General features: G+C 44.9%; 3 protein-coding genes across 3 annotated transcripts; all 3 read left to right on the forward strand.

Annotated features, from left to right (window-relative positions):
- Positions 1–221: 221 nt before the first annotated feature.
- Positions 222–3,941, forward strand: LOC139342633 (dehydrogenase/reductase SDR family member 13-like). The gene is made up of 5 exons (XM_070979844.1): positions 222–424; positions 1,175–1,293; positions 1,466–1,589; positions 2,916–3,242; positions 3,362–3,941. Exons 1-5 carry the CDS (start codon positions 295–297, stop codon positions 3,622–3,624), a joined length of 963 nt encoding a protein of 320 aa, XP_070835945.1. The 5' UTR covers positions 222–294; the 3' UTR covers positions 3,625–3,941.
- Positions 3,942–6,723: 2,782 nt separating this feature from the next.
- On the forward strand, positions 6,724–16,431 carry LOC139342632 (dehydrogenase/reductase SDR family member 13-like). Its single transcript, XM_070979842.1, has 5 exons — positions 6,724–7,639; positions 8,958–9,076; positions 9,249–9,372; positions 12,898–13,224; positions 13,344–16,431. Exons 1-5 carry the CDS (start codon positions 7,510–7,512, stop codon positions 13,604–13,606), a joined length of 963 nt encoding a protein of 320 aa, XP_070835943.1. The 5' UTR covers positions 6,724–7,509; the 3' UTR covers positions 13,607–16,431.
- A 1,146-nt stretch (positions 16,432–17,577) lies between these two features.
- Positions 17,578–24,586, forward strand: LOC139342634 (dehydrogenase/reductase SDR family member 13-like). Its single transcript, XM_070979845.1, has 6 exons — positions 17,578–17,978; positions 19,637–19,755; positions 20,791–20,914; positions 21,654–21,826; positions 23,087–23,240; positions 24,197–24,586. Exons 1-6 carry the CDS (start codon positions 17,852–17,854, stop codon positions 24,454–24,456), a joined length of 957 nt encoding a protein of 318 aa, XP_070835946.1. The 5' UTR covers positions 17,578–17,851; the 3' UTR covers positions 24,457–24,586.
- The last annotated feature ends 1,175 nt before the right edge of the window (positions 24,587–25,761 follow it).

Genomic DNA, 25,761 nt, shown 5'->3' on the forward strand with positions numbered 1-25,761 from the left:
AGCAGTGCATTTATGAATCATAACAGGATCCATGAAAACATCGTGTTATACAAATATTTGTCCGTACATGTTTGTGCTGAAAACGCATCAGGACTCTGCTAATGATTTTCAGAAATGTGATCTCTTATGTCAACATGCAGCAGACGCAGAGTGTGGAGGGTGTGGATCTGCTGCTTCACATGATAAGCTGATATATAAAGGCCTCTCACACACACACACACACACACACCGCTCACAGGTCTCGTGCTGTAGTCGTCTCCTTCAGGTTGGTCTAACTGGCTGCTCGTCCTCAGGATGCTGCTGGAGCTGCTGCTGTCCGGTGTCCTGCTGCTCGGAGCTTATGCTCTCCTCTGTGTGACTGTTCTCAAGCTGCCCAGGTGTCAAAGTTCAGCAAAGCTCGACGGGAAAACCGCCATCGTGACCGGTGAGTTACTGCAGGCCGAGCTGCGCATTATTACACTTTCAAAGAGATTCACTCCTGCAGACCGACAACAGCTGGAAGAGACAGAAAACAGGTTTTCGTGAGCAGAGACAAGTTTCTAAATGAGACATCTGTCTGTCCTTCATGTCCGCAAAATGTCCAGAGGCTCCAAAACTCGTGATCCTAGTTTATGTAACTGAGTCAAAGGCTGCATTCAAGAGCATTTAGAGCCAGTTCAGATCATTACACACACACACACACACACACACACACACACACACACACACACACACACACACACACACACACGATAGCAGATACTGTATTTTTTTTTCTTTTTGGTTTTTGTACCCACTTGTTTCTTGTGTTTCGTTTCTGTCACAGAAAACACAATAAAGAAAGAAGCTCAAACTCCACAAACGTCCAAGTATTTAAAGCAAATTCAATAACATGAACTGAACAGATGAATAAAACAAAGACATAAAAACTAAGTTTATCCAAACTCGTGCCGTCCCTTCAACCTCTGAAACTGTTCACAAAGTCAGGATCATGGCAGGACGCCAGGGTTCATCTGGCATCATGAATGTTTGTACAAAACGTCACGTCGATCCATCCAGTGGTCGCTGAGATATTTCAGTCTGGACCAAACTGGTAGACCGACTGACAGACGGACAGAGACCGCCGTCTGTAGAGAAATGTGGCTTCCATGACTGTTAAAGGTGAACTCCTCATGATTCTGTCCTTTGTCTCCAGGAGCTAACACCGGCATCGGTAAGACCACGGCAATGGACCTGGCCAGGAGGGGGGCGAGGGTGATCATGGCCTGCAGAGACAGACGGCGAGCTGAGGCCGCCATCCAGGAGATCGTCCAGGTGAAGACAAAAGTCTGTTTCTGACTGTAGGAGGTGACAGAAGCCCCAGAAATAAACCCCATTTGTTCAAAGTTCAGTTCCATGACGTACATTTACTGTTGTCTGGATAACCAGCCGGAGAAGCAGGAAACTGTCCTGAGTGTTGAATGTTTTCTGTTGTCCTCGTCATCAGGAGACAGGTAACGGCCAGGTGATCTTCATGCAGCTCGACCTGGCCAGTCTGCAGTCCGTTCGCTCCTTCGCTGAGGACTTCCTGCGGTCCGAGTCCAGACTGGATCTGCTCATCAACAACGCCGGTCAGCCCTCTCAGTCGATCAGTAGCCCGAGACATGTCTTCATCCACACCACCCGTCAAAAGTGGATGTCATTTAACGCAACTGATTCCGTAAATGGGAATATTGTTATGAAGATGTTCTCATGCAGCTGAACTGTCAGTTTTTATGCTGGTTAGTTTAGCTAACTAACTATTCTTACTGTTAGTAATCTAAATCATTGATCCTTTACTTCTGCAAAATGTTTGAACCATTTATTTGTTACTTAGCTAACTGTTTCAACTGTTAATTCATTACTTTTACTTCTATTTAACCAGTTTTATATTACTTTCACCCATCGGGACTTCTTTGCTTGTGTGCTGAACCCTGTTCATGCACTGTCCAAGTCAAAAACGACCAAAGAACTGACCGTTCGTGAAGCCAAGCAGTCTTAGTTACTGTTGATAACCATCAAATTTATCTTAAATTTTCTTCAGCAGTGGGTCCTGGATTTCAAACAGAGGTAGACAAAAACAAAAAGCTGGTGACTGTTGACTTTGCTGAAAGTTCACAGGTTCTTGGTCCTAGTTTACTATTTTATGTTTCTGCAAACTTGTTTTAAAATGAGAACCCAGTAAAATGTGAACACCAGAGACACCATCCACTGCACATACTGTGGCTGGTCACTGAGGTAGTCTATGATCCAGGATGCAGTGTCACAAGGCAGCGTTGGATGGCACTGAAAGCGCTGGATGAGTCAAAGAACATGACTCTCGCAGTGATTCCCTGCTTCTCCAGGCCTGTGGGGGACATGTAAGTCTGGAAGATGATGCATCCTGCACTCCTGCGCGTGGCTGGTGTACGAACAGAAGGGGGTCCAGGACAGCAGTATGTGAGGTCCTCAGGTGTTGCAGAGCCAACCTCTCAAAGGTCTTCATGACGTGATGTAAAAGCCAAAGGTCTGTGTCAATGACACCCCTGGGACGTCCCGTCTTTGGCTCTGGACCAATGCAGGAGGTCCTTCACAGCTCAGCAGACACTTTATGTACCCTGGGGTTGATGTAGGCCCACTGGCTCCGTTTATTCAGGGCCTGGAGAGATTTCTGTCTGAGGTGGGAAGGATGGGGCTGTGGGGGTTGTGATGGATGGTCCAGTGTCATGGTTATGTATGGGCCTGGGAGGGGGGGCCGTCCTCTGAGGTTTGGGGTTTACTGAGAGTGGGAGGAAGCCATGTTCTTGATGGAAAGGAGAGCAGAGTTTGCATCAGAGGTGTGAATGGGGAAAGAGGTGATGGGTGGGGACCTTTTCCTTTAAGGTTCATTTTGAACCCACCTTTCTTATTGTTATTGTTCCCTGTGTTTCTGTCTTCAGGCCTGGTGAACAGCGGAACGACAGAGGACGGCTTCGGGATGATCTTTGGTGTCAATCACTTGGGTCACTTCCTGTTGACGGAGTTGCTCTTGGACCGGCTGAAGGCAAGCGGGCCGAGCCGTGTGGTGACCGTGGCCTCCCAAATGCACATGTTCGGAACGGTGGATTTCGATTGTCTAACGACTCACAGAGACTTGGGTTTGGGCAGCAGCGACTATCAGCTCCTCCTGAAGTACTGTCACAGCAAACTGTGCAACATCCTCTTCACCTACGAGCTCGCCAAGAGGCTGCAGGGCACCAACGTCACCTGCTACAGCCTCCACCCTGGTCAGCAGACAACAGCCTGGTTTATTTCATTTTGACTGAAAAAAACAAATGAAATGTTTAAGATAAGCTAAAACGCTGTCACTTAAACTTTTTGGTTATTTTTCCTCTTTTCTGTCCAGGAGTCATAAAGACAGAAATCAGTCGTAGCTCCAGCTTCTTGTGGAAGCTCTTCCTGACGCCCATCATCTTCCTCTTCTTCGTGGACGCCGAGTCGGGGGCGCAGACCACGCTGCACTGCGCCCTGCAGGAAGGCATCGAGCACCTCAGCGGCCACTACTTCACCCAGTGTGCACCGCTGATGAGCATCGCGCCCAAGGCCAGAGACGACGCGGTGGCCAAGAAGCTGTGGGAGCTCAGCGAGAGTTTCTGCGGTCTGTCCTAAAACCAGATCTGAGCTTTGTTTCAATCCCAGAGTGATTCTTCAATCTCTGCATTTCACCATCATTATGAGACACTGAGTGATGATCCAGTTTTTATCTTTGGCGAATGCTGCGTTCCTCCTTCCACCTGTTTGGTGCTTTGGTCATTCATTAAAGTTGAATCTAATGGAAAACTGAAGAATCTGAGTGTACCTGAATGCATCAGCACACAGAGCTCTCTGCTCTGAGCTCTTTCAAACGTCACATGATGGTAATTATTGAGTGGAGTTGACTGTGATGAGTCCTCTGTCACTTGGTTTGAATAAAATCACTGGATCTTATTTTGAGCCTGTATTTTTTTCACGTGTATTAAACACAAATATGTCAAAAATATATAATTTTCTTCTCACTCTGGTATTTTTCTCTCCTGTTGAAATACTTTCCCATAAATCTCCATGATTTTTAACCTGAACATTTCGCTCTTTGCAACAGCTGCATCATTTCAATAAATGACTTCAGAAATGTAATCTGATTACAGGATGACAGCAGCATGCAGACTAGAACTGTGGGTGACGGTGGGGTCAGCAGGTCAGCGAGCATCTCCGGCCTGCCTGCTAGCTTGCTAACTACCCCACAGGCACTAATGTGGCGCTCATGTGCAAAGTAAGCGAAAATTAAATATGATCTATTTTATGATATATATTATGTGGTGATGGAAACGTGAGGTTATGTAATTTATGACAGCAAGCTTTTCTCAACAGGCGTCTGTTGATCATCCAGTGTGATTTCATGTGTGATGAAGATTTGAAGTCAGTAAAACAGTTTTAAAGAGAGTCTATAAAGGAATAAAGTTTCTTCTCTCACTAGTTTCTGTACTGTTGATTTTTTTTTCTTCTATCCGAAGCACTTTATAATCTTTAAAAAACAAAACAAAACAACAACGTTATCCTGCCGAACTTTTCCTTTCTTCTTCGTTCATTTGGGTTTTATTTTGAAGGTCTGGACAGGAAGTTCAGTTTTAGCGTCTTTGTGGAGTTCGTGGTAGTGATGGCGAGATGAAGCTTCTTGGAGCTTTGAAGCCTTCCAGCCAAATGGTTCACCAAAAGGTTAATTTCTCGAGGCTTCATGTGCACAAACCCCCTGCTGGTCAAAGACTGTTAAACAGATATATTATAGATATATTCTAGTCTATAATTTATAGATATATTATAGGTGGTGATGGGTCGTACCGTGCCGATGCTTGAACCTGTAAATTAATCAATTTGCAATACACCCAAGACTGTCCTGCAGCAGTGCATCATGGGAATGACTGCCAAGGAAAAGAAATCAATTCATCTTAATAAATGCATTTCAGGCATCATTCATGTATTCATTCATATAAATAAATTCATATTTTGGTTTATTATGGGTATGTAACATGACAATACAATGGAATCTAATATTACTTGTCAAATGTTTATCAGTAAATAATTTTGTCAACATTTGAATAGCTCATAATGACAGGAGAGGTCAGGTCAGGGCCAGAGGTGCTGTGAACATGAAGAGGGCGGTGAATGTGTTTGTGAAACTAAAGGACTTCATTCATTTTTATTCAGAAACAAAATATGCCACATTCCCCTCATTGTTTTCATGCAGAGCACAAGAATGCCTCAGCATGGATGAGCTGTTGTAGCTCAGTTCTTTGGCACACAACAAACAAACACTTCAGGATTAAAAGGAAAGACAGTGGAAATATAGTACATTGCATATTTTATTGGAGAGATCAGGTCAAAATGTTGTCACACGGGGAAACTTTCTCTTTCTCACAGGCTCCATCAAAACGCTCCTCTGTGTCACACAAACCAGCAAATCGCCAACACTAACCCACGAAGTGCGAGCGGATCCATTGCGGTGTAGAAACCGCGCCGATACTCCAACCAATTCCTGAACCAGGAGGCTTCGAACGTCATAAGTGACGTCATTCGCCCTATACGACACAGGCATCGATACGCGCTTCACTAAACACTTCCGCGACTTCTCGACACGCGCTCCGAAGCGTCGGCACGGTGCGACCCAGCACTAGTTCGTGGTGAATCAGTGGGTGAAAAGTCAGGCAGCAGCAGCAGTTTCAGTTGACTGTTGATGGAGAATGCCAGCAGAACCGGTCGGACCCAGCTGTAACTCACCTGCTCGCCTCAGGCAGGTAGAACCGGTCTGGCAGGTGAGCCCCACCAGGTGTTTAAAAGACAAGTCAGCTCTTGAGTCATGCAGTGATTCTCGGGTGGATCAGGCAGCTGTTTTGAACCATGTTTCACCTGCTGCTGCTGGCCGGTGTGCTTCTGGGAGGTTACATCGTCCTCACACAGACTCTCTTCAAAAGATCCAAATGTAAAGGAAACGCACCGATGGCGGGAAAGACCGTCATCATCACAGGTGAGTCCCAGTGTCTGCGGAGGGCGTCTTGTTCTGCCAGTTGAAGATGAAGACCGTCTCCTCTGGTTTCATGTACGATTGATCAATAGTGAGTACTGCTTTCACTCCAGACATTAGACACGACCCAAAGCGTGAACATGGAAAATGGCAACAATTGATAAAGCAATGATAAATGATCACATCAGACTTCTTGAGTCATTTTCTTAAAACTGAGATATTTGATATGACGTCACCTTTCGACATCCATATTTTCTGTATTATTATTGGTCCAAAAAAAAAAAAAAAACGCCGCCTGGTTGAATTTAAGCTGAGATGCTGTTTAGCGGATCTAATGTCTACCATGTTCACATCCTGCTTTAGTTTATTCACATGCTAACATTCGCTCACTAACATAAAAGCCAAAGTCCAGGTGAGGCTGATGGGAGCCTCATTGGTTCTGCAGGTATGTGGTCATAAGCTGAAGTGTTGGACACTTTAAACTGTTGAGCTGATGATGGAGGATCAGAGGATCACCCACAGTATTACAGTTAATCCTGAGGGGAACGTGAACGTCATGATCATCCATCCAGTCGTTGTTGAGATATTTCAGGCTGGATCAAAGTGGTGGATAGCTGACCTGCAGCCCAGCATGCCGTCCTCGCAGCCTCGCCGCTAAAAGGTTTCTGTATTTTGTTATGTTGTTGCTTACAGTTCCTGTTTTCTTGCTACAGGAGGAAACACCGGCATCGGTAAAGCCACGGCTCTGCACCCGGCCTGCTGAAACCGGGCGAAGGCTGAGGCCGTCATCGCAGACATCCTACCTGATTCTAGATTCTAGATCCTACCTGTTGTATGTCTGAGACATACAACAGGTAGGGACGCAGAACAACAGGAACTGGAGTGAAACCAGATCAGGGATCTTATGCTGGATGCTAACAGTCCTGCACCATGTGATTCCTTGTGAAGGAGGATTTGAGATGTTTCTGCTGTTTCTTACACACTGAACCACAGCTTTGTTAAAGGAGGATTCTTCAGTCTGTTTGATTTTTATTTCATTTTACATCATTACTGTGAAAACGCGTCGTGCTCTGCTCATACGTGTGTGCACAGGTTTGTATGTGCTGTGTGATATTTGTACAAAAGGACGATAAATACAGTTTTAAAGAGAATAATGGAGACTGAAACACCAGCAGTGCATTTATGAATCATAACAGGATCCATGAAAACATCGTGTTATATAAATATTTGTCCGTACATGTTTGTGTTGAAACAGTGACACTCACTGCCGGCAGGGGGCGCTGCGCTCCGCATCAGGACTCTGCTAATGATTTTCAGAAATGTGATCTCTTATGTCAACATGCAGCAGACGCAGAGTGTGGAGGGTGTGGATCTGCTGCTTCACATGATAAGCTGATATATAAAGGCCTCTCACACACACACACACACACACACCGCTCACAGGTCTCGTGCTGTAGTCGTCTCCTTCAGGTTGGTCTAACTGGCTGCTCGTCCTCAGGATGCTGCTGGAGCTGCTGCTGTCCGGTGTCCTGCTGCTCGGAGCTTATGCTCTCCTCTGTGTGACTGTTCTCAAGCTGCCCAGGTGTCAAAGTTCAGCAAAGCTCGACGGGAAAACCGCCATCGTGACCGGTGAGTTACTGCAGGCCGAGCTGCGCATTATTACTGAGGAGGAGAGGGCGTCTCTGGGAATCAGTATAACAAACACTATACACAATATGCAGCATAATAAGATATCTAACGGAACAAAGGACTAGTCATTACTCAAGTATCATATAAATCATATAACTAAACAAATCACATCATACGTGGCATACAGACAGCATGAATCAGCTTATTAGCTTTAACCACGCACCAGCAAAGATAGCATTAGCTTATATGCACAGCTAGAAAAATACATATGAACACAATGTTAACCTCCAACTACTGCAATATAACGTCGTCAGACTCACCTTCTGGCATTTACACACAACAACAAACCAACAGAGTACAGGTGAATGTCGGCAAAGGGTAAGAAAACACAGCATTTGTTCACCGTCGTCTTACGAGAGAAAAACGAACTTTTTCGGCAACGTATTTTCACACACAGGTGTGGTGCATTCAATAACGTCGGAACGACTGTGGTGCATTCTCGAGCATGGGACACATGAAAACTTACACAGAAACAAACTATTAATGAACGACACTTAATTCAATGAACACATTAACAACACATTAACAGTGTGGGCTTTCTAACAATTACACTTTCAAAGAGATTCACTCCTGCAGACCGACAACAGCTGGAAGAGACAGAAAACAGGTTTTCGTGAGCAGAGACAAGTTTCTAAATGAGACATCTGTCTGTCCTTCATGTCCGCAAAATGTCCAGAGGCTCCAAAATTCGTGATCCTAGTTTATGTAACTGAGTCAAAGGCTGCATTCAAGAGCATTTAGAGCCAGTTCAGATCATTACACACACACACACACACACACACACACACACACACACACACACACACACACACACGATAGCAGATACTGTATTTTTTTTTCTTTTTGGTTTTTGTACCCACTTGTTTCTTGTGTTTCGTTTCTGTCACAGAAAACACAATAAAGAAAGAAGCTCAAACTCCACAAACGTCCAAGTATTTAAAGCAAATTCAATAACATGAACTGAACAGATGAATAAAACAAAGACATAAAAACTAAGTTTATCCAAACTCGTGCCGTCCCTTCAACCTCTGAAACTGTTCACAAAGTCAGGATCATGGCAGGACGCCAGGGTTCATCTGGCATCATGAATGTTTGTACAAAACGTCACGTCGATCCATCCAGTGGTCGCTGAGATATTTCAGTCTGGACCAAACTGGTAGACCGACTGACAGACGGACAGAGACCGCCGTCTGTAGAGAAATGTGGCTTCCATGACTGTTAAAGGTGAACTCCTCATGATTCTGTCCTTTGTCTCCAGGAGCTAACACCGGCATCGGTAAGACCACGGCAATGGACCTGGCCAGGAGGGGGGCGAGGGTGATCATGGCCTGCAGGGACAGACGGCGAGCTGAGGCCGCCATCCAGGAGATCGTCCAGGTGAAGACAAAAGTCTGTTTCTGACTGTAGGAGGTGACAGAAGCCCCAGAAATAAACCCCATTTGTTCAAAGTTCAGTTCCATGACGTACATTTACTGTTGTCTGGATAACCAGCCGGAGAAGCAGGAAACTGTCCTGAGTGTTGAATGTTTTCTGTTGTCCTCGTCATCAGGAGACAGGTAACGGCCAGGTGATCTTCATGCAGCTCGACCTGGCCAGTCTGCAGTCCGTTCGCTCCTTCGCTGAGGACTTCCTGCGGTCCGAGTCCAGACTGGATCTGCTCATCAACAACGCCGGTCAGCCCTCTCAGTAGATCAGTAGCCCGAGACATGTCTTCATCCACACCACCCGTCAAAAGTGGATGTCATTTAACGCAACTGATTCCGTAAATGGGAATATTGTTATGAAGATGTTCTCATGCAGCTGAACTGTCAGTTTTTTTGCTGGTTAGTTTAGCTAACTAACTATTCTTACTGTTAGTAATCTAAATCATTGATCCTTTACTTCTGCAAAATGTTTGAACCATTTATTTGTTACTTAGCTAACTGTTTCAACTGTTAATTCATTACTTTTACTTCTATTTAACCAGTTTTATATTACTTTCACCCATCGGGACTTCTTTGCTTGTGTGCTGAACCCTGTTCATGCACTGTCCAAGTCAAAAACGACCAAAGAACTGACCGTTCCCAGATAGACAGGGAGAAGAGCAGAGGAGAAAGACCGCAGCCCTGAGGGGATCTGGTGCTGATGGTCTTTGAGTCAGAGACGTGTTTCCCCAGCTTCACGCACTGTTTCCTGTCAGACAGGAAGTCTGTAATCCACCTGCAGGTGGAGTCAGGCACGCTCAGCTGGGAGAGCTTCTCCTGAAGCAGGGTTGGGATGATGGTGTTAAAAGCAGAGCTGAAATCCACAAACAGGACCCTAGCGTAGGTTCCTGCGGATTCCAGGTGCTGGAGGATGAAGTGGAGGGCCAAGTTGACTGCACCTTTAAGGTGGGCATTGGTGGAGGTGACTAGAGCTGGAGCTGTTGGGAGGTGTTGTGGGGGGTGGTTGCTGGACTGTCCCTTTGTCTTTCAAAGCGGCAGTAGAACTTGTTCAGGTTGTTGGCTAGGCGTCGGCCGTTGATGGAGTGGGGGGCTTTAGGCTTGTAGTTGGTGATCTGCCTGAGCCCTTTCCAGACACACGCAGAGTCGTTAGCTGAGAACTGGTGTTGGAGCTTCTCAGAGTGCAGTCGTTTAGCCTCTTTCACCGCCTTGCTAAGCTTGCACTTCGACTCTTTGAATCTGTCCTTGTCCCCACTCCTGAAGGCCTCTTCCTTTGCCAGCCTTAGCTGTCTGAGTTTGGCTGTGAACCAGGGTTTGTCCTTGTTGTAACTCACCCTGGTGCCTGATGGGACACAGCAGTCCTCACAGAAGCTGATGTAGGACGTCACAGCCTCCGTGTACTCATCCACACTGTTGGTAGCAGTCCTGAACACATCCCAGTCAGTAGAGTCCAAACACGCCTGGAGATCCTCCACAGCCTCACTGGTCCACTTCCTTGATGTCCTGACAACAGGTTTGCAGAGCTTTAGTCTCTGCCTGTACACAGGAATCAAGTGGACCATGACGTGGTCAGAGTGACCCAGTGCAGCACGGGGGACGGTGTGATAAGCATCCCTGACTGTGGTGTAACAGTGATCCAGAATATTCTCTCTGGTCGGGCACTTAATAAACTGTCTGTATTTAGGGAGTTCGTGAGTGAGGTTACCTTTGCTAAAGTCACCAAGGACAATAATAAATAAAAATAACTAGAGAGTCCGGGTTGGTCCGCTCCACACGCGTATCTGGTCGGCGAGCACGTGCTGTGCGTCCTGCACGTTGGCCTGCGGCGGGATGTAAACGCCGACCAGGATGAATGAAGCAAACTCACGGGGTGAATAAAAAGGCTTACAGTTTATGATGAAATATCCCAGGTCAGGAGAACAGTGCTGCTGGATCACTGTCACGTCGTTGCACCAACCACTGTTGATGTGTGTCAGGGACTGTCCTCTGCAGTGTGGGGGCCCCCCAGGTGCCAGCACCGTTCCTCTTCACCCTCTATACAGCTGACTTTTCCCACCTGTCACCCACCTGCAGAAGTTCTCTGATGACTCATACAGAGGACTCATCCAGGACTTTGTGGACTGGTGTCAGCAGAACCACCTGCTGATCAATGCGGATAAAACCAAGGAGCTGGTTGTGGACCTCCGTCAGCGCCCACACTCTCCCCCATCACCAGTGAACATCCAGGAAGGGACATTGAGATGGTGACATCTTATAAGTACCTGGATGTTCATCTGAAAAACAAACTGGACTGGACTCATAACACCACTGCACTTTATAAAAAAGGACAGAGCAGACTCTACCTGCTCAGGAGGCTGAGGTCTTTTGGGGTGGGGGGGGCACTCCTGAAGACCTTCTATGACTCTGTTGTGGCCTCTGCCTTGTTCTATGGTGTAGTCTGCAGCAGCTGACAGGAAGAGGCGGGACAAACTCATCAGGAAGGCCAGCTCTGTCCTGGGATGTCCTCTGGAATGGGTGGAGGAGGTGTGGGGGGGGGGGGGGGGGGGGATGACAGCCAAGCTGTCCTCCATGACAGACGATGACTCCCACCCCCTCCAACACACACTCACTGCACTGAGGAGCTCCATCAGTGACAGGATGCTGCATCCAAAGTGTGTGAAGGAGCGTCGCAGGTCTTTCCTTCCTGCAGCCGTCAGACTGCAGAAACTGCTCCCAGTAATCTGAACAGTAACATGTATAATAATCTGTGCAATAACTGAACATGTGAAACAATCTGTGCAATAACCTGTGCAATAATCTGTGCAATAATCTGTGCAATACTACTGCTACATAACAGTCTGTAAATACTATTTACAATTTTTTTAGGATGACATTTTTTTCTTTCTATCCCACCTTTTTGTATATACTGTGTTTAACTTGCATGCACTTGTTGTCTTTTAACTTTCTATCCACTTTATTGATGCTGCTGTGAAACTGGAATTTCCCCTCGCGGGAGGAATAAAGGAATATTGAATTGAATTGAACTGAATTGAATTGAATTGAATTGAATTGAATTGAATTGAATTGAATTGATGTAGAAACAGATTCCTCCACCTTTAGTTTTGCTGGAAAATTCCGTGCCTCTGTCCGCGCGGTGGAGTTGAAGCCAGCCAGCTGCAGCACAGAGTCCGGTATTAATCCACACAACCACGTCTCCGAGAAGCACAAAACCGCAGATGAAGAAAAGTCTCTGTTTTTACCCAACAGCAGTTGTAATTCCTCCCGTTGGTTGGGCAGTCAAGGCACGTTAGAGAGAAATATTCCCGGTAACGCTGTGCGTAGTCCACGCTGGCAAAGACGCACGAGCGGCCTGTTTTCCTCTCCTCCAGCGTTTCACTGCATGAGCAAAGGTGAGCGCACCTTTGACCAGGATGTCCAAAATTTCCAATGTCAGGAGCAGAAAATTAGGAAATAAATCCTCTGGTGTTGCTCCCCTGATGTTCATGAGCTCTTCTCTGGTGAAAGGGCTCCGGGTACCGTCGCAAAAAACAGAGTTAAAACACAAAACAACGCGCACCAACACACCAAGGCAGCTGTCTGCAGCGCCATCTTGATTAACCATTAATAGTCCTTTAGTCTTTGTGCTAAGCCTATTCAACACGACCTGGTCAGCGGACCAGACTATCATCTGACTCTGCTGCTAACAAGAGGAGTTCTTAAATGTAGGTTGTTTTCCTTTAAGGTTCATTTTGAACCCACCTTTCTTATTGTTATTGTTCCCTGTGTTTCTGTCTTCAGGCCTGGTGAACAGTGGAACGACAGAGGACGGCTTCGGGATGATCTTTGGTGTCAATCACTTGGGTCACTTCCTGTTGACGGAGTTGCTCTTGGACCGGCTGAAGGCAAGCGGGCCGAGCCGTGTGGTGACCGTGGCCTCCAAAGCGTACACGATGGGAAAGGTGGATTTCGATTGTCTAACGACTCACAGAGACTTGGGTTTGGGCAGCAGCGACTATCAGCTCCTCCTGAAGTACTGTCACAGCAAACTGTGCAACATCCTCTTCACCTACGAGCTCGCCAAAAGGCTGCAGGGCACCAACGTCACCTGCTACAGCCTCCACCCTGGTCAGCAGACAACAGCCTGGTTTATTTCATTTTGACTGAAAAAAACAAATGAAATGTTTAAGATAAGCTAAAACGCTGTCACTTAAACTTTTTGGTTATTTTTCCTCTTTTCTGTCCAGGAGCCATAAAGACAGAAATCAGTCGTAGCTCCAGCTTCTTGTGGAAGCTCTTCCTGACGCCCATCATCTTCCTCTTCTTTGTGGACGCCGAGTCGGGGGCGCAGACCACGCTGCACTGCGCCCTGCAGGAAGGCATCGAGCACCTCAGCGGCCACTACTTCACCCAGTGTGCACCGCTGACGAGCATCGAGCCCAAGGCCAGAGACGACGCGGTGGCCAAGAAGCTGTGGGAGCTCAGCGAGAGTTTCTGCGGTCTGTCCTAAAACCAGATCTGAGCTTTGTTTCAATCCCAGAGTGATTCTTCAATCTCTGCATTTCACCATCATTATGAGACACTGAGTGATGATCCAGTTTTTATCTTTAATTTTCTAATTTAAACATCCAACATAAAGACTTGTCAAATAGCTGGTCAAGACCATGGAGAAGAGAGCCATATATAGTAGCCTGGGCTGAATATGAGCACAAACACGTACGCCAGACTAACGTTGCAGGCGATCACCAGCGCTTTGCTAACACGTAACAACAACAACAACAACAACAACAAACAAACAAACAAAAAAAAACAAAAAACGCTCAGACAGCCTGAACCCAAAACATGGATTCTGAAGGTACTACTCAATATAACAAAACATAACTGAACAACTTCTGACCAGGAAGGTTATTGACCTCAACAAACATTTCAGGGATGTTCAATTCAGTGCGTGTGTGGCTGAGATAACTGACCACTGAATTGGGAAGAAAACCAGGAGGGTGGAGAGAGAGAGATACCCATCACCAGCCTGAATCAGCATCAATCAGTAAATGTTTTTTTAGTAGAGCTAACAGCTAGCATTCATTGCGAGCTTCCAGTGATTGACACAGCTAACGCACGCACGCTGCGGACACCCACATACAGTGGATATAAAAAGTCTACACACCCCTGTTCAAATGCCAGGTTTTCGTGATGTAAAAAAATGACAGCAAGACAAATAATTTCACAACTTTTTCCACCTTTAATCTGACCTATAACCTGTACAATGCAAGTGAAAAACAAACTGAAACCTTTAAAGGGGAAAAATATAAAATAAAAAACTTAAAATAACCTGGTTGCATAAATATGTACACCCTTAAACTAACACTTTGTTGCAGCACCTTTGGCTTTTATTACAGCACTCAGTCTTTTTGGGTAGGAGCCTACCAGCGTGGCACATCTTGATGTGGCAATATTTGCCCACTCCTCTTTGCAAAACCGCTCCAAATCTGACAGATTGCGAGGGCATCTCCTGTGCACAGCCCTCTTCAGATCACCCCACAGATGTTGGATGGGATTCAGGTCTGGACTCTGGCTGGGCCATTCCAAAGCCTCAATCTTATTCTGGTGAAGCCATTCTTTTGTTGATTTAGATGTGTGCTTTGGGTCATTGTCGTGCTGAAAGATGAAGTTCCTCTTCATCTTCAGCTTTCTAACAGAAGGCCGAAGGTTTTGTGCCAACGCTGACTGGTATTTGGAACTGTTCATAATTCCCTCCACCCTGACTAAGGCCCCAGTTCCAGCTGAAGAAAAACAGCCCCAAAGCATGATGCTGCCACCACCATGCGTCACTGTAGGTATGGTGTTATTTAGGTGATGTGCAGTGTTGTTTTTGCGCCAAACATACCGTTTGGAATTATGTCCAAAAAGTTCAACCTTGGTTTCATCAGACCATAACACATTGTCCCACATGCGTTTGGGAGATTTCAGATATCTTTTTGCAAAATGAAGCCGGGCTTGGATGTTCTTCTTTGTAAGATAAGGCTTCCATCTTGCCACCCTACCCCATAGCCCAGACATATGAAGAAGACGGGAGATTGTTGTCACATGTACTACACAGCCAGTACTTGCCAGAAATTCCTGCAGCTCCTTCAGTGTTGCTGTCGGCCTCTTGGTAGCCTCCCTGACTAGTTTTCTTCTCGTCTTATCATCAATTTTGGACGGACGTCCTGTTCTTGGTAATGTCACTGTTGTGCCATATTTTCTCCACTTGATGATGACAGTCTTCACTGTGTTCCATGGTATGTTTAATTCCTTGGAAATTCTTTTGTAACCTTCACCTGACTGATATCTTTGAATAATGAGATCCCTCTGATGCTTTGGAAGCTCCCTGCGGACCATGGCTTGTGCTGGAAGATGTGGCTACAAAAATGTGAGGAAAAGCCTACTAGAACAGCTGAACTTTATTTGGGGTTGATCAGTGGCGACAGGTGTGTGCTGATGCTTTGACATGAGTTAGAATGTAATTGGTAAAATCTGAACACACTTATGCAACCACATTATCTCAGTTGTTCATTTTTACTTCACCCCCTTGAAAGATTTCTGTTTGTTTTTTACTTGTATTGTACAGGTTATAGGTCAGATTAAAGGTGGAAAACGTTGTGAAATTTTTTGTCTTGCTGTCACTTTTTTACATCATGAAAACCTGGCATTTGAACAGAGGTGTGTAGACTTTTTATATCCACTGTAGCTTTACCCAATCAAAATGAAGCGCAGAATATTAAAAATGGACAAAAGAGCATTTCTGGAAATATTTGTAACATAATACTTTATTGAAACAAAATTGATCTCACACAATTTTGTATTATATTATTATGGGCTATTTTTTCGTTCCTCAAATTTCAAGTTAATGTCAGGCACTTCTGATAGGGTGGGCCAGCTGTCAATCACAGTGGCAGTGGCCCACATTTCGCTCTTTGCAACAGCTGCATCATTTCAATAAATGACTTCAGAAATGTAATCTGATTACAGGATGACAGCAGCATGCAGACTAGAACTGTGGGTGACGGTGGGGTCAGCAGGTCAGCGAGCATCTCCGGCCTGCCTGCTAGCTTGCTAACTACCCCACAGGCACTAATGTGGCGCTCATGTGCAAAGTAAGCGAAAATTAAATATGATCTATTTTATGATATATATTATGTGGTGATGGAAACGTGAGGTTATGTAATTTATGACAGCAAGCTTTTCTCAACAGGCGTCTGTTGATCATCCAGTGTGATTTCATGTGTGATGAAGATTTGAAGTCAGTAAAACAGTTTTAAAGAGAGTCTATAAAGGAATAAAGTTTCTTCTCTCACTAGTTTCTGTACTGTTGATTTTTTTTTCTTCTATCTGAAGCACTTTATAATCTTTAAAAAACAAAACAAAACAACAACGTTATCCTGCCGAACTTTTCCTTTCTTCTTCGTTCATTTGGGTTTTATTTTGAAGGTCTGGACAGGAAGTTCAGTTTTAGCGTCTTTGTGGAGTTCGTGGTAGTGATGGCGAGATGAAGCTTCTTGGAGCTTTGAAGCCTTCCAGCCAAATGGTTCACCAAAAGGTTAATTTCTCGAGGCTTCATGTGCACAAACCCCCTGCTGGTCAAAGACTGTTAAACAGATATATTATAGATATATTCTAGTCTATAATTTATAGATATATTATAGGTGGTGATGGGTCGTACCGTGCCGATGCTTGAACCTGTAAATTAATCAATTTGCAATACACCCAAGACTGTCCTGCAGCAGTGCATCATGGGAATGACTGCCAAGGAAAAGAAATCAATTCATCTTAATAAATGCATTTCAGGCATCATTCATGTATTCATTCATATAAATAAATTCATATTTTGGTTTATTATGGGTATGTAACATGACAATACAATGGAATCTAATATTACTTGTCAAATGTTTATCAGCAAATAATTTTGTCAACATTTGAATAGCTCATAATGACAGGAGAGGTCAGGTCAGGGCCAGAGGTGCTGTGAACATGAAGAGGGCGGTGAATGTGTTTGTGAAACTAAAGGACTTCATTCATTTTTATTCAGAAACAAAATATGCCACATTCCCCTCATTGTTTTCATGCAGAGCACAAGAATGCCTCAGCATGGATGAGCTGTTGTAGCTCAGTTCTTTGGCACACAACAAACAAACACTTCAGGATTAAAAGGAAAGACAGTGGAAATATAGTACATTGCATATTTTATTGGAGAGATCAGGTCAAAATGTTGTCACACGGGGAAACTTTCTCTTTCTCACAGGCTCCATCAAAACGCTCCTCTGTGTCACACAAACCAGCAAATCGCCAACACTAACCCACGAAGTGCGAGCGGATCCATTGCGGTGTAGAAACCGCGCCGATACTCCAACCAATTCCTGAACCAGGAGGCTTCGAACGTCATAAGTGACGTCATTCGCCCTATACGACACAGGCATCGATACGCGCTTCACTAAACACTTCCGCGACTTCTCGACACGCGCTCCGAAGCGTCGGCACGGTGCGACCCAGCACTAGTTCGTGGTGAATCAGTGGGTGAAAAGTCAGGCAGCAGCAGCAGTTTCAGTTGACTGTTGATGGAGAATGCCAGCAGAACCGGTCGGACCCAGCTGTAACTCACCTGCTCGCCTCAGGCAGGTAGAACCGGTCTGGCAGGTGAGCCCCACCAGGTGTTTAAAAGACAAGTCAGCTCTTGAGTCATGCAGTGATTCTCGGGTGGATCAGGCAGCTGTTTTGAACCATGTTTCACCTGCTGCTGCTGGCCGGTGTGCTTCTGGGAGGTTACATCGTCCTCACACAGACTCTCTTCAAAAGATCCAAATGTAAAGGAAACGCACCGATGGCGGGAAAGACCGTCATCATCACAGGTGAGTCCCAGTGTCTGCGGAGGGCGTCTTGTTCTGCCAGTTGAAGATGAAGACCGTCTCCTCTGGTTTCATGTACGATTGATCAATAGTGAGTACTGCTTTCACTCCAGACATTAGACACGACCCAAAGCGTGAACATGGAAAATGGCAACAATTGATAAAGTAATGATAAATGATCACTGATGCTATCTCATCAGACTTCTTGAGTCATTTTCTTAAAACTGAGATATTTGATATGACGTCACCTTTCGACATCCATATTTTCTGTATTATTATTGGTCCAAAAAAAAAAAAAAAAACGCCGCCTGGTTGAATTTAAGCTGAGATGCTGTTTAGCGGATCTAATGTCTACCATGTTCACATCCTGCTTTAGTTTATTCACATGCTAACATTCGCTCACTAACATAAAAGCCAAAGTCCAGGTGAGGCTGATGGGAGCCTCATTGGTTCTGCAGGTATGTGGTCATAAGCTGAAGTGTTGGACACTTTAAACTGTTGAGCTGATGATGGAGGATCAGAGGATCACCCACAGTATTACAGTTTATCCTGAGGGGAATGTGAACGTCATGATCATCCATCCAGTCGTTGTTGAGATATTTCAGGCTGGATCAAAGTGGTGGATAGTTAGATAGATATTGGATAGTTTCCAAAGCATGAAGGATAAGTATGATTTGGGGAAACATGATTTTACAGATACTTACAACTAAGGGACTATTATAGGAAGGAAATCAGAGGAGATCCCTCCATGGAAGAGTGGGGTGTAACTCAACTTTTAATTAAATCATACTCAGGAATTTCATTTTGAATTATATCAGCATTATACAAAGCATTGAAGGCAAATAAAAATTCAACAAATTATATAAAAGAAAAATGGGAATCAGATCTTGGCATAGACATTACAGATCAACAATGGCAAGAGATGTGGGAAACACATCAAACATCCACCAGCTCACGGACATGGAGGGAATTCTCTTGGAAAAATTCTTTCTTTATCACGCCTAAAATCAAGAACAAATATTCAAATACCAAGTACATGTGTTGGAGAGACTGTGGGGAATTAGAAGCAGATCATGGTCATATTTTTTGGAAATGTATTAAAATAGCAAGGTTTTGGGGAATAGTACACAATGTCCTGCAGAAGATACTGGGTTATAATATCCCCATGAACTGTATGACTCTATACACGTGTAACCTTGATGAAGGACATATACATGTTGGAGACAGATATTTGGTAAAAATATTATTGTTAGCGAGTAAAAAAGCTATAACTAGAAACTGGTGTCAGGTAGAGCCACCCAGCCAGGATCAATGGATGGCAATTGTAGAGGAAATCTATGTAATGGAGAAGATGACATTCCGTATGAGGCTACACGCGGTGCAGGGAGAACAAAAATGGGAAAAATGGACTATATACAAGAACTCAATCAACGATAGACACGAGGATCTGGAAAATGAAGACTGAAATATCCAAAAATGTGACTCCCTCTCATTGTTTTTTTTGTGTCAGTGTTGTTCTTTTGTTAAATGAAAACAATAATAAAAACTAAAGTGGTGGATAGCTGACCTGCAGCCCAGCATGCCGTCCTCGCAGCCTCGCCGCTAAAAGGTTTCTGTATTTTGTTATGTTGTTGCTTACAGTTCCTGTTTTCTTGCTGCAGGAGGAAACACCGGCATCGGTAAAGCCACGGCTCTGCACCTGGCCAGGAAGGGAGCCAGAGTCATCCTGGCCTGCCGAAACCGGGCGAAGGCTGAGGCCGCCATCGCAGACATACAACAGGTAGGGACGCAGAACAACAGGAACTGGAGTGAAACCAGATCAGATCAGGGATCTTATGCTGGATGCTAACGGTCCTGCACCATGTGATTCCTTGTGAAGGAGGATTTGAGATGTTTCTGCTGTTTCTTACACACTGAACCACAGCTTTGTTAAAGGAGGATTCTTTACTGGATGGACAGTTTCAGGTCATAGAACTTGTACGAATATGTTTTCACTTCACAAAAAGAAGTCAGATGTGGTTCAGAAACCAGGCTGCGAACCACAGACATCCACAGGAAACACAGATGAAAGTTGGGTTCTGTCGTTATCTTGATAACAATCCTTTGTGATCTCAACATTATGAGCTTTCTTCCTTGAAATTAGAAAATATATATTTTCTGTGATCACAAGAAAACATGAAAGTAAAACTTTCTTCTTGATGAAACAAAACTTAAGTCTCGCTGTCAGGATGGATTCCACAGTGTTGTTCAAGGTCGGTCACAATCTTTCCAGCACCTGGACTACCATTTCCCAGGGAGGCTGAGCAGCGTAATACCCAGCTATCTGAAGCAGACCTTCCAGTCCCCCTTTTTGAAAATGGGAACCTCCCCCTGGTCTGCCACCCCACAGGTACGCTCCCCCACCTCCACAGGATACTGAAGAGGCTTGTCCAACATGTCCAGAGCCTTCGGCATCTCAGGGCGAATCTCCTCCACACACCTGATGCTTCGCTGCTCAGGAGCATCTGGGCTACATCAGCGATGTCTGCCACAATATTTCCAGTCCAGGTCAGCAGGTCTGAGCTGAGCACTGCTTTCCCTTCCTGAGTCCTCAAATGGTTTGCCAGAACTTCACTGAGGCCAACTGAAAATCCTTCTCGATAGCCTTCCCAAAGTCCTCCAACACCCGGGATTCTCCTTCAACAACTTTCAAAACTACAGTCCTTCAGTAACACCTCCACCGTGTGAAGGCGGTGATTCTTTGGGGGTATATACAGTACAAAATCTAATTTTAGCAAATATCCAGCATTGTCTTCAACTCATGATCTTCTTGCAGGACACAGGAAGTACTGACGTACTCTACATGCAGCTGGACCTGGCCAGTCTTGAGTCCATCCGCTGCTTCACTGAAACTTTCCTGAAAACGAAGTCCAGCCTGGATCTGCTCATCAACAATGCCGGTATATACACACACACACACACACACACACACACACACACACACACACACACACACACACACACACACACACAGTTACACAGACAGCGTAATCTGAAACTGAACGTGGCAGCTTGAAGCTCTGATTGCTGCAGGTGTGAAATACTGTCCACTACTGTCTGCTGCAGTGATGTCCAAATGTCTCATGTCTCATTTTCTTAAATTATTTTGATAGTTTCATATTTGATAGACCATGTTATTTGCTAGCGGTCTTCTTCTTCTACTGCTCAGTCTTTGCACTGCTGTGTGTTAGCGTGACCTGTTGATCGGTGGAGTTGTGTGAAACCAATGGCAGGACTATAAAATCAGATCACCTGCATGCATGTGCACAAAATAAACAAGGCTAGCAGATAATCAGGTGCAGCCTTGCTCCTGATGCAGGTTTTTATCTTGACAGATAGCAGGAGACACTCATTTATCTTGACATGTGGGCAGAAAGCATGCTGAGGAGAGAAGCTAGAAGAAGAAGTGGAACACGGTGGACCTTTAGACTCATCAGAGATGTTCTTTGACTGCAGACCTTTTCTTTGGTTATGTGTAGGCATCATGGAGGACTGGGTGGTGGTTTGGAAAAGGTTCAAATTAAGATCAAAGGAAACAAACTGATGAGGAAAGATATTTTGGTCGCAATCTTAACAGCAGAAAGAACTGCAGATAAGCCTGAAGCAGATCTTCAAATGTGAGCCTCTGTCTGTCTTTAGGTCTGGTGGCTGACGGACGGACCGAAGACGGTTTTGGTATCGAGTTTGGGGTGAACCATCTGGGCCACTTCCTGTTGACCTGCCTGCTGCTGGAGCGTCTAAAGGAGTCGGGGGGAGGACGAGTGGTCACTTTGTCCTCCATGGCTTACCGCTGGGGACACATCGACTTTGAGGTGAGCTTTTAAATCACTGCAGCACTTCAGCGGCTTTCATTGCCCACACTCTGACTCACAGAGAAAACACTTTAACTCACACTGAAGTCGGTGAATAGAGTGAAGCGTGTGATGATAATGTCTCATTTGGGTCCATTCTTTGTCCCTGTTTTCATTTAATTTCCCCTCTTGGTTTCTGGAATGTTCTGACCATTGTTTACACCTCAGCATACTTGTATCAGTTCCACTTTACTGAACCTGTAGTTCACTTCAGCTCCTTTCATTGAGTTCGACTCTTCAGTGCTTTCATTTCACTGCTTTTAAGTTTTTCTTGAAGTTATTTCAGTTGTACCGCATGCTGTAATTATCACTTCAGCTGTTTCACTGCATCATTTCACAGAACAATGGGCACTGTTCAGTTCGTTTTAGTTCATTTCCGTGCTTACGATTCAACTTCTTTCAGTGGTCTTGTGCTTTCTTGTTTGCTCTCATCCTTCCAGTGTTTTCCTCAGCAGCAGAATATAACAACATAAATAAGTAAATTTACTCAAGTACTGTACATGAGTGTGAGGCACATACTCTTTACTACCATATTTCCATTTATACACTTTTAGACATTTCAGTTTCCTTTACTTTTTACTGCACTGCATTCATGTGACAGCTTTGGATTCTGTCTAATTTATTTTTTATGCAGCGTTCCAACTTTTCTGGCATCAAGGTCGTATCTGGTGACTGTTTGAGGGGCCCGACCCTTACATAGGGCCCCAATGACCTAAACCAGCTCACAGTATGAAGTATTTAAAGTAGCTCCACCTGCAGCAGCTCCAACAGCAACACGCTGCTCTGACACTGAAGCTTCAGTATGAACAAACTGATGAAGTCACAGAGAATCAGAGATCAGACACAGGAGACGTTTTACTGCACACACAGTATTTTTACTGCATGAAGCTGACTGTACTGCTGTACGTTCACTGCACAGAGAATACTTCTGTACTTTCACAATAAAATCATATCTTACAGTAACATGCAGCACCATCAGTTACACAATCAACACCATAGCTCATAAAAAGCTGATGCATTGAATCCATTCAGCATCAGAACTGGTTGCTCAGGTGTTGTTTCAGGTGATGCATGATGTCATTTAACTCACAAAGGGATCCCTTGAAATGAATGTGCTCTCTGCTGAGAACATTCCTCATGTGCAGCTCGAGGCTTCACATCACAGGACACATGATGTCGACATGTGCCATGTCCCGAGTTAATGAAGTCATGTGTTCTCAGGCTCTGACGGTGAATAAACACCTGGGCACCGGCAGGTACAGCTGGCAGTTCTTCCAGGCGTACTGCAACAGCAAACTGTGTAACGTGCTCTTTACCCACGAGCTCGCCAAGAGGCTGAAAGGAACCAACGTGACCTGCTACAGTGTCCATCCAGGTAATACAGACAGAATACCTTTATGTCCTGCTGATGAGCTTTGTCGACTGTTTTGGAGGAAAATGGAGTTGGTGCCTGATTTTCAGTTCAGGTGTGACGCTGACAGCCTGAAGCTAACAGGGATCAGAATTAAGAATGAAGAATAGTTTCACAGTGATCATCATTGAAGAAAATGGCAACCAAAACCCAGATTTCCACCCAAATGAAGCACAAATTTAGCTCTTCAGCAAAACTTGAGTGAAGAAAATCATTCAAAATGTTTCTGTTTTGTTTTTCCACATATATTCACATACTTTTACGCTTTGTGATATTTCAACTTTCCATTCAGGTTTTTTAATGCACAAACTGAATATTTGCATAAAAGTTTTTTGCTAATGAAAAACCACACAAAGAAGTCCCAAACTCAAGTTATTATTTTGAATAAACGTCAGAGTGTAATGTCGTGTGAGGCTCAGATGTTCTTAATGACATGAAGAGAAGATTACGATGACAAACTTATTTCACATGTTGGGCTTTTTTTTTTTTTTTTAAGCGTGGAGATGTTTTAAATCAAACTACATTAAAGTAAAATACATTTCACATTCTGCACCAAAGTTCCAGGCCTGCCACCAGACCATCGTGATGGGAGATAAAATTTACAAAAAAAACATAATTTAACAGTGAAATGAGTCAATCAAATGAACAGTTTTCTGAGAAACAGGTTCCACAGTTCTGGTGGCTGGCCAAAAATACCTTCCATCCCAACCTCAGCACGCCTAACAGCTCTGGGTGGGGCCAAAGGTACAACAGACCACACCTGAGAGTCCGGGTGTGGTCAAAGATGTCAGACTTGAATGCTTTGAACCATTCAATGTTTTTCTTCCCACACACGTTAACTCAAAGGTTTTGTGTTCTGCAGCTCTCTCTGAGTTCCCTTGGTTCAGTTTTGTCGTGCGTCTCTCGACCCTCCCCTGCAGGTGTCGTCCGGACCGAGCTGTCACGTCACGTCAGCCTGTGGCAGAAGGTCTTCATTGAGCCGGTGGCCCGGCTGCTGTTCCTGGATCCAGAGGCCGGGGCTCAGACCACACTGCACTGCTGCATGCAGGAGGGAATCGAACCTCTGAGTGGACGTTACTTTGCCTGCTGCGCCGTACAGGAGGTTTCTGCCCGGGCCCGAGACGACGCCGTGGCCCGGAAACTGTGGGAGGTCAGCGAGATGCTCTGTGGACTCTCTTAAGGTGGAATGACCACAAAGGACTTTTTGGGGTGGAACTCTGCCTCACTTCAAAGCTGTTTAGTCTGGTGTTCGTGTTGCGGGCTCTATGTATTTACCGATGTGATAATATAATACAGATACTTTGTACATGAACATGTAGTCCTGCTGTGTGGAATCATTTAGTTACAGTTTCCTCTCATGTCAACAGTCTCACTTCCACAAACTAGACCACTGTTGTTGTTATTTAGAGCCAGGAAATGTGAACCAGAAGCAGGTCAGGGCTCCACAAACAGGCTATTCAGAGCATGCTGTGCTGCTGCCACCTGGTGGCTGCTGTCGGACACATCAAGGTTCACACTTTGGTCCAGTCTGCAAACAGATGAATGTCAACATCAAGTGTGATAACTCTTTCCAGCAGCGTCAGCACTGCTTGCCTGGAATGAATACTGCAAATGCTGAAGACATGTCTCTGCGGCAGCCTCGCTGGTTCAGTGCACTTTGAATTATGAATGAATCACCAACAGAGCCACCAGCGACGGCCCCCACACCATCATACCTCCCCCTCCTGCTGCTTCACAGTGGAAGCACACCTACACATCAAACAGGTCTCTGAACACGTCATAAGAAAAAGGTCTGAGAGAAAAAATATATATACATGCATAGATATATGTACAGTATCAAAGTTGAAAAAAAATGGAACAAACACACAGAAACAGTTTTAAGATCCCCTTATGATGAGGGAGACAGGTGTCACAGGTGTCCTAACAGCAGAGGCTAAGCCAACAAACGCCACATTCTTGAAAATGTCCGACATGTTGTTGTCGTCAGCAAGAACTCAAGTCACAACACAGGAAGACTGGAGTCACGTGTTCTTCAGAGACTCTTTAGCACAGCACTTCCACTTTGGACCAAACTTATGCTCTGCTTTGGTAAGTCTGTCTAGTCCGTCCATGAGGTCTACAAGGTCGTCCACAGAGTCCTGGACCTTGAGTGCAGGTAATAATGCATTTAAAAAAAGGGGAAAAAAAAGAGTGCTGGCATACAAGTAAAACATAATGAAGTACACACGTCTCTGTACAGCCCAGCATGATTCAGTGATGTTCAAAGCAAATTCAGCACATTTCAGTTTAGCCACATAATACTGTGTGTGCGTGTGTGTGTGTGTGTGTGTGTGTGTGTGTGTGTGTAAAGCAGCAACAACATACAAAGTAAATATAGACATCAAGTATTTCTCTTAGTTGTGAATGATACAAATTGCACAAAGAAATAAACAATGAATGAATTTACTCCCACTGAGTCTCAGCACGTCTGTGTGGAATCAGCTTG

This window comes from Chaetodon trifascialis, chromosome 14 (genome assembly GCF_039877785.1).
Source record: "Chaetodon trifascialis isolate fChaTrf1 chromosome 14, fChaTrf1.hap1, whole genome shotgun sequence".
Taxonomy (NCBI): domain Eukaryota; kingdom Metazoa; phylum Chordata; class Actinopteri; order Chaetodontiformes; family Chaetodontidae; genus Chaetodon; species Chaetodon trifascialis.

What these genes read in the sequence shown, in the direction of transcription:
- LOC139342633 (XM_070979844.1), top strand. Translation starts at nt 295, where the DNA reads ATGCTGCTGGAGCTGCTGCTGTCCGGTGTCCTGCTGCTCGGAGCTTAT. An exon ending in TCTGCTCATCAACAACGCCG is followed by an intron (nt 1,590 to 2,915) that starts GTCAGCCCTCTC and finishes TTCTGTCTTCAG; the next exon opens with GCCTGGTGAACAGCGGAACG. An exon ending in CTGCTACAGCCTCCACCCTG is followed by an intron (nt 3,243 to 3,361) that starts GTCAGCAGACAA and finishes TTTTCTGTCCAG; the next exon opens with GAGTCATAAAGACAGAAATC.
- LOC139342632 (XM_070979842.1), top strand. Translation starts at nt 7,510, where the DNA reads ATGCTGCTGGAGCTGCTGCTGTCCGGTGTCCTGCTGCTCGGAGCTTAT. An exon ending in GAAAACCGCCATCGTGACCG is followed by an intron (nt 7,640 to 8,957) that starts GTGAGTTACTGC and finishes CTTTGTCTCCAG; the next exon opens with GAGCTAACACCGGCATCGGT. An exon ending in CTGCTACAGCCTCCACCCTG is followed by an intron (nt 13,225 to 13,343) that starts GTCAGCAGACAA and finishes TTTTCTGTCCAG; the next exon opens with GAGCCATAAAGACAGAAATC.
- LOC139342634 (XM_070979845.1), top strand. Translation starts at nt 17,852, where the DNA reads ATGTTTCACCTGCTGCTGCTGGCCGGTGTGCTTCTGGGAGGTTACATC. An exon ending in AAAGACCGTCATCATCACAG is followed by an intron (nt 17,979 to 19,636) that starts GTGAGTCCCAGT and finishes TTCTTGCTGCAG; the next exon opens with GAGGAAACACCGGCATCGGT. An exon ending in GGGGACACATCGACTTTGAG is followed by an intron (nt 21,827 to 23,086) that starts GTGAGCTTTTAA and finishes ATGTGTTCTCAG; the next exon opens with GCTCTGACGGTGAATAAACA.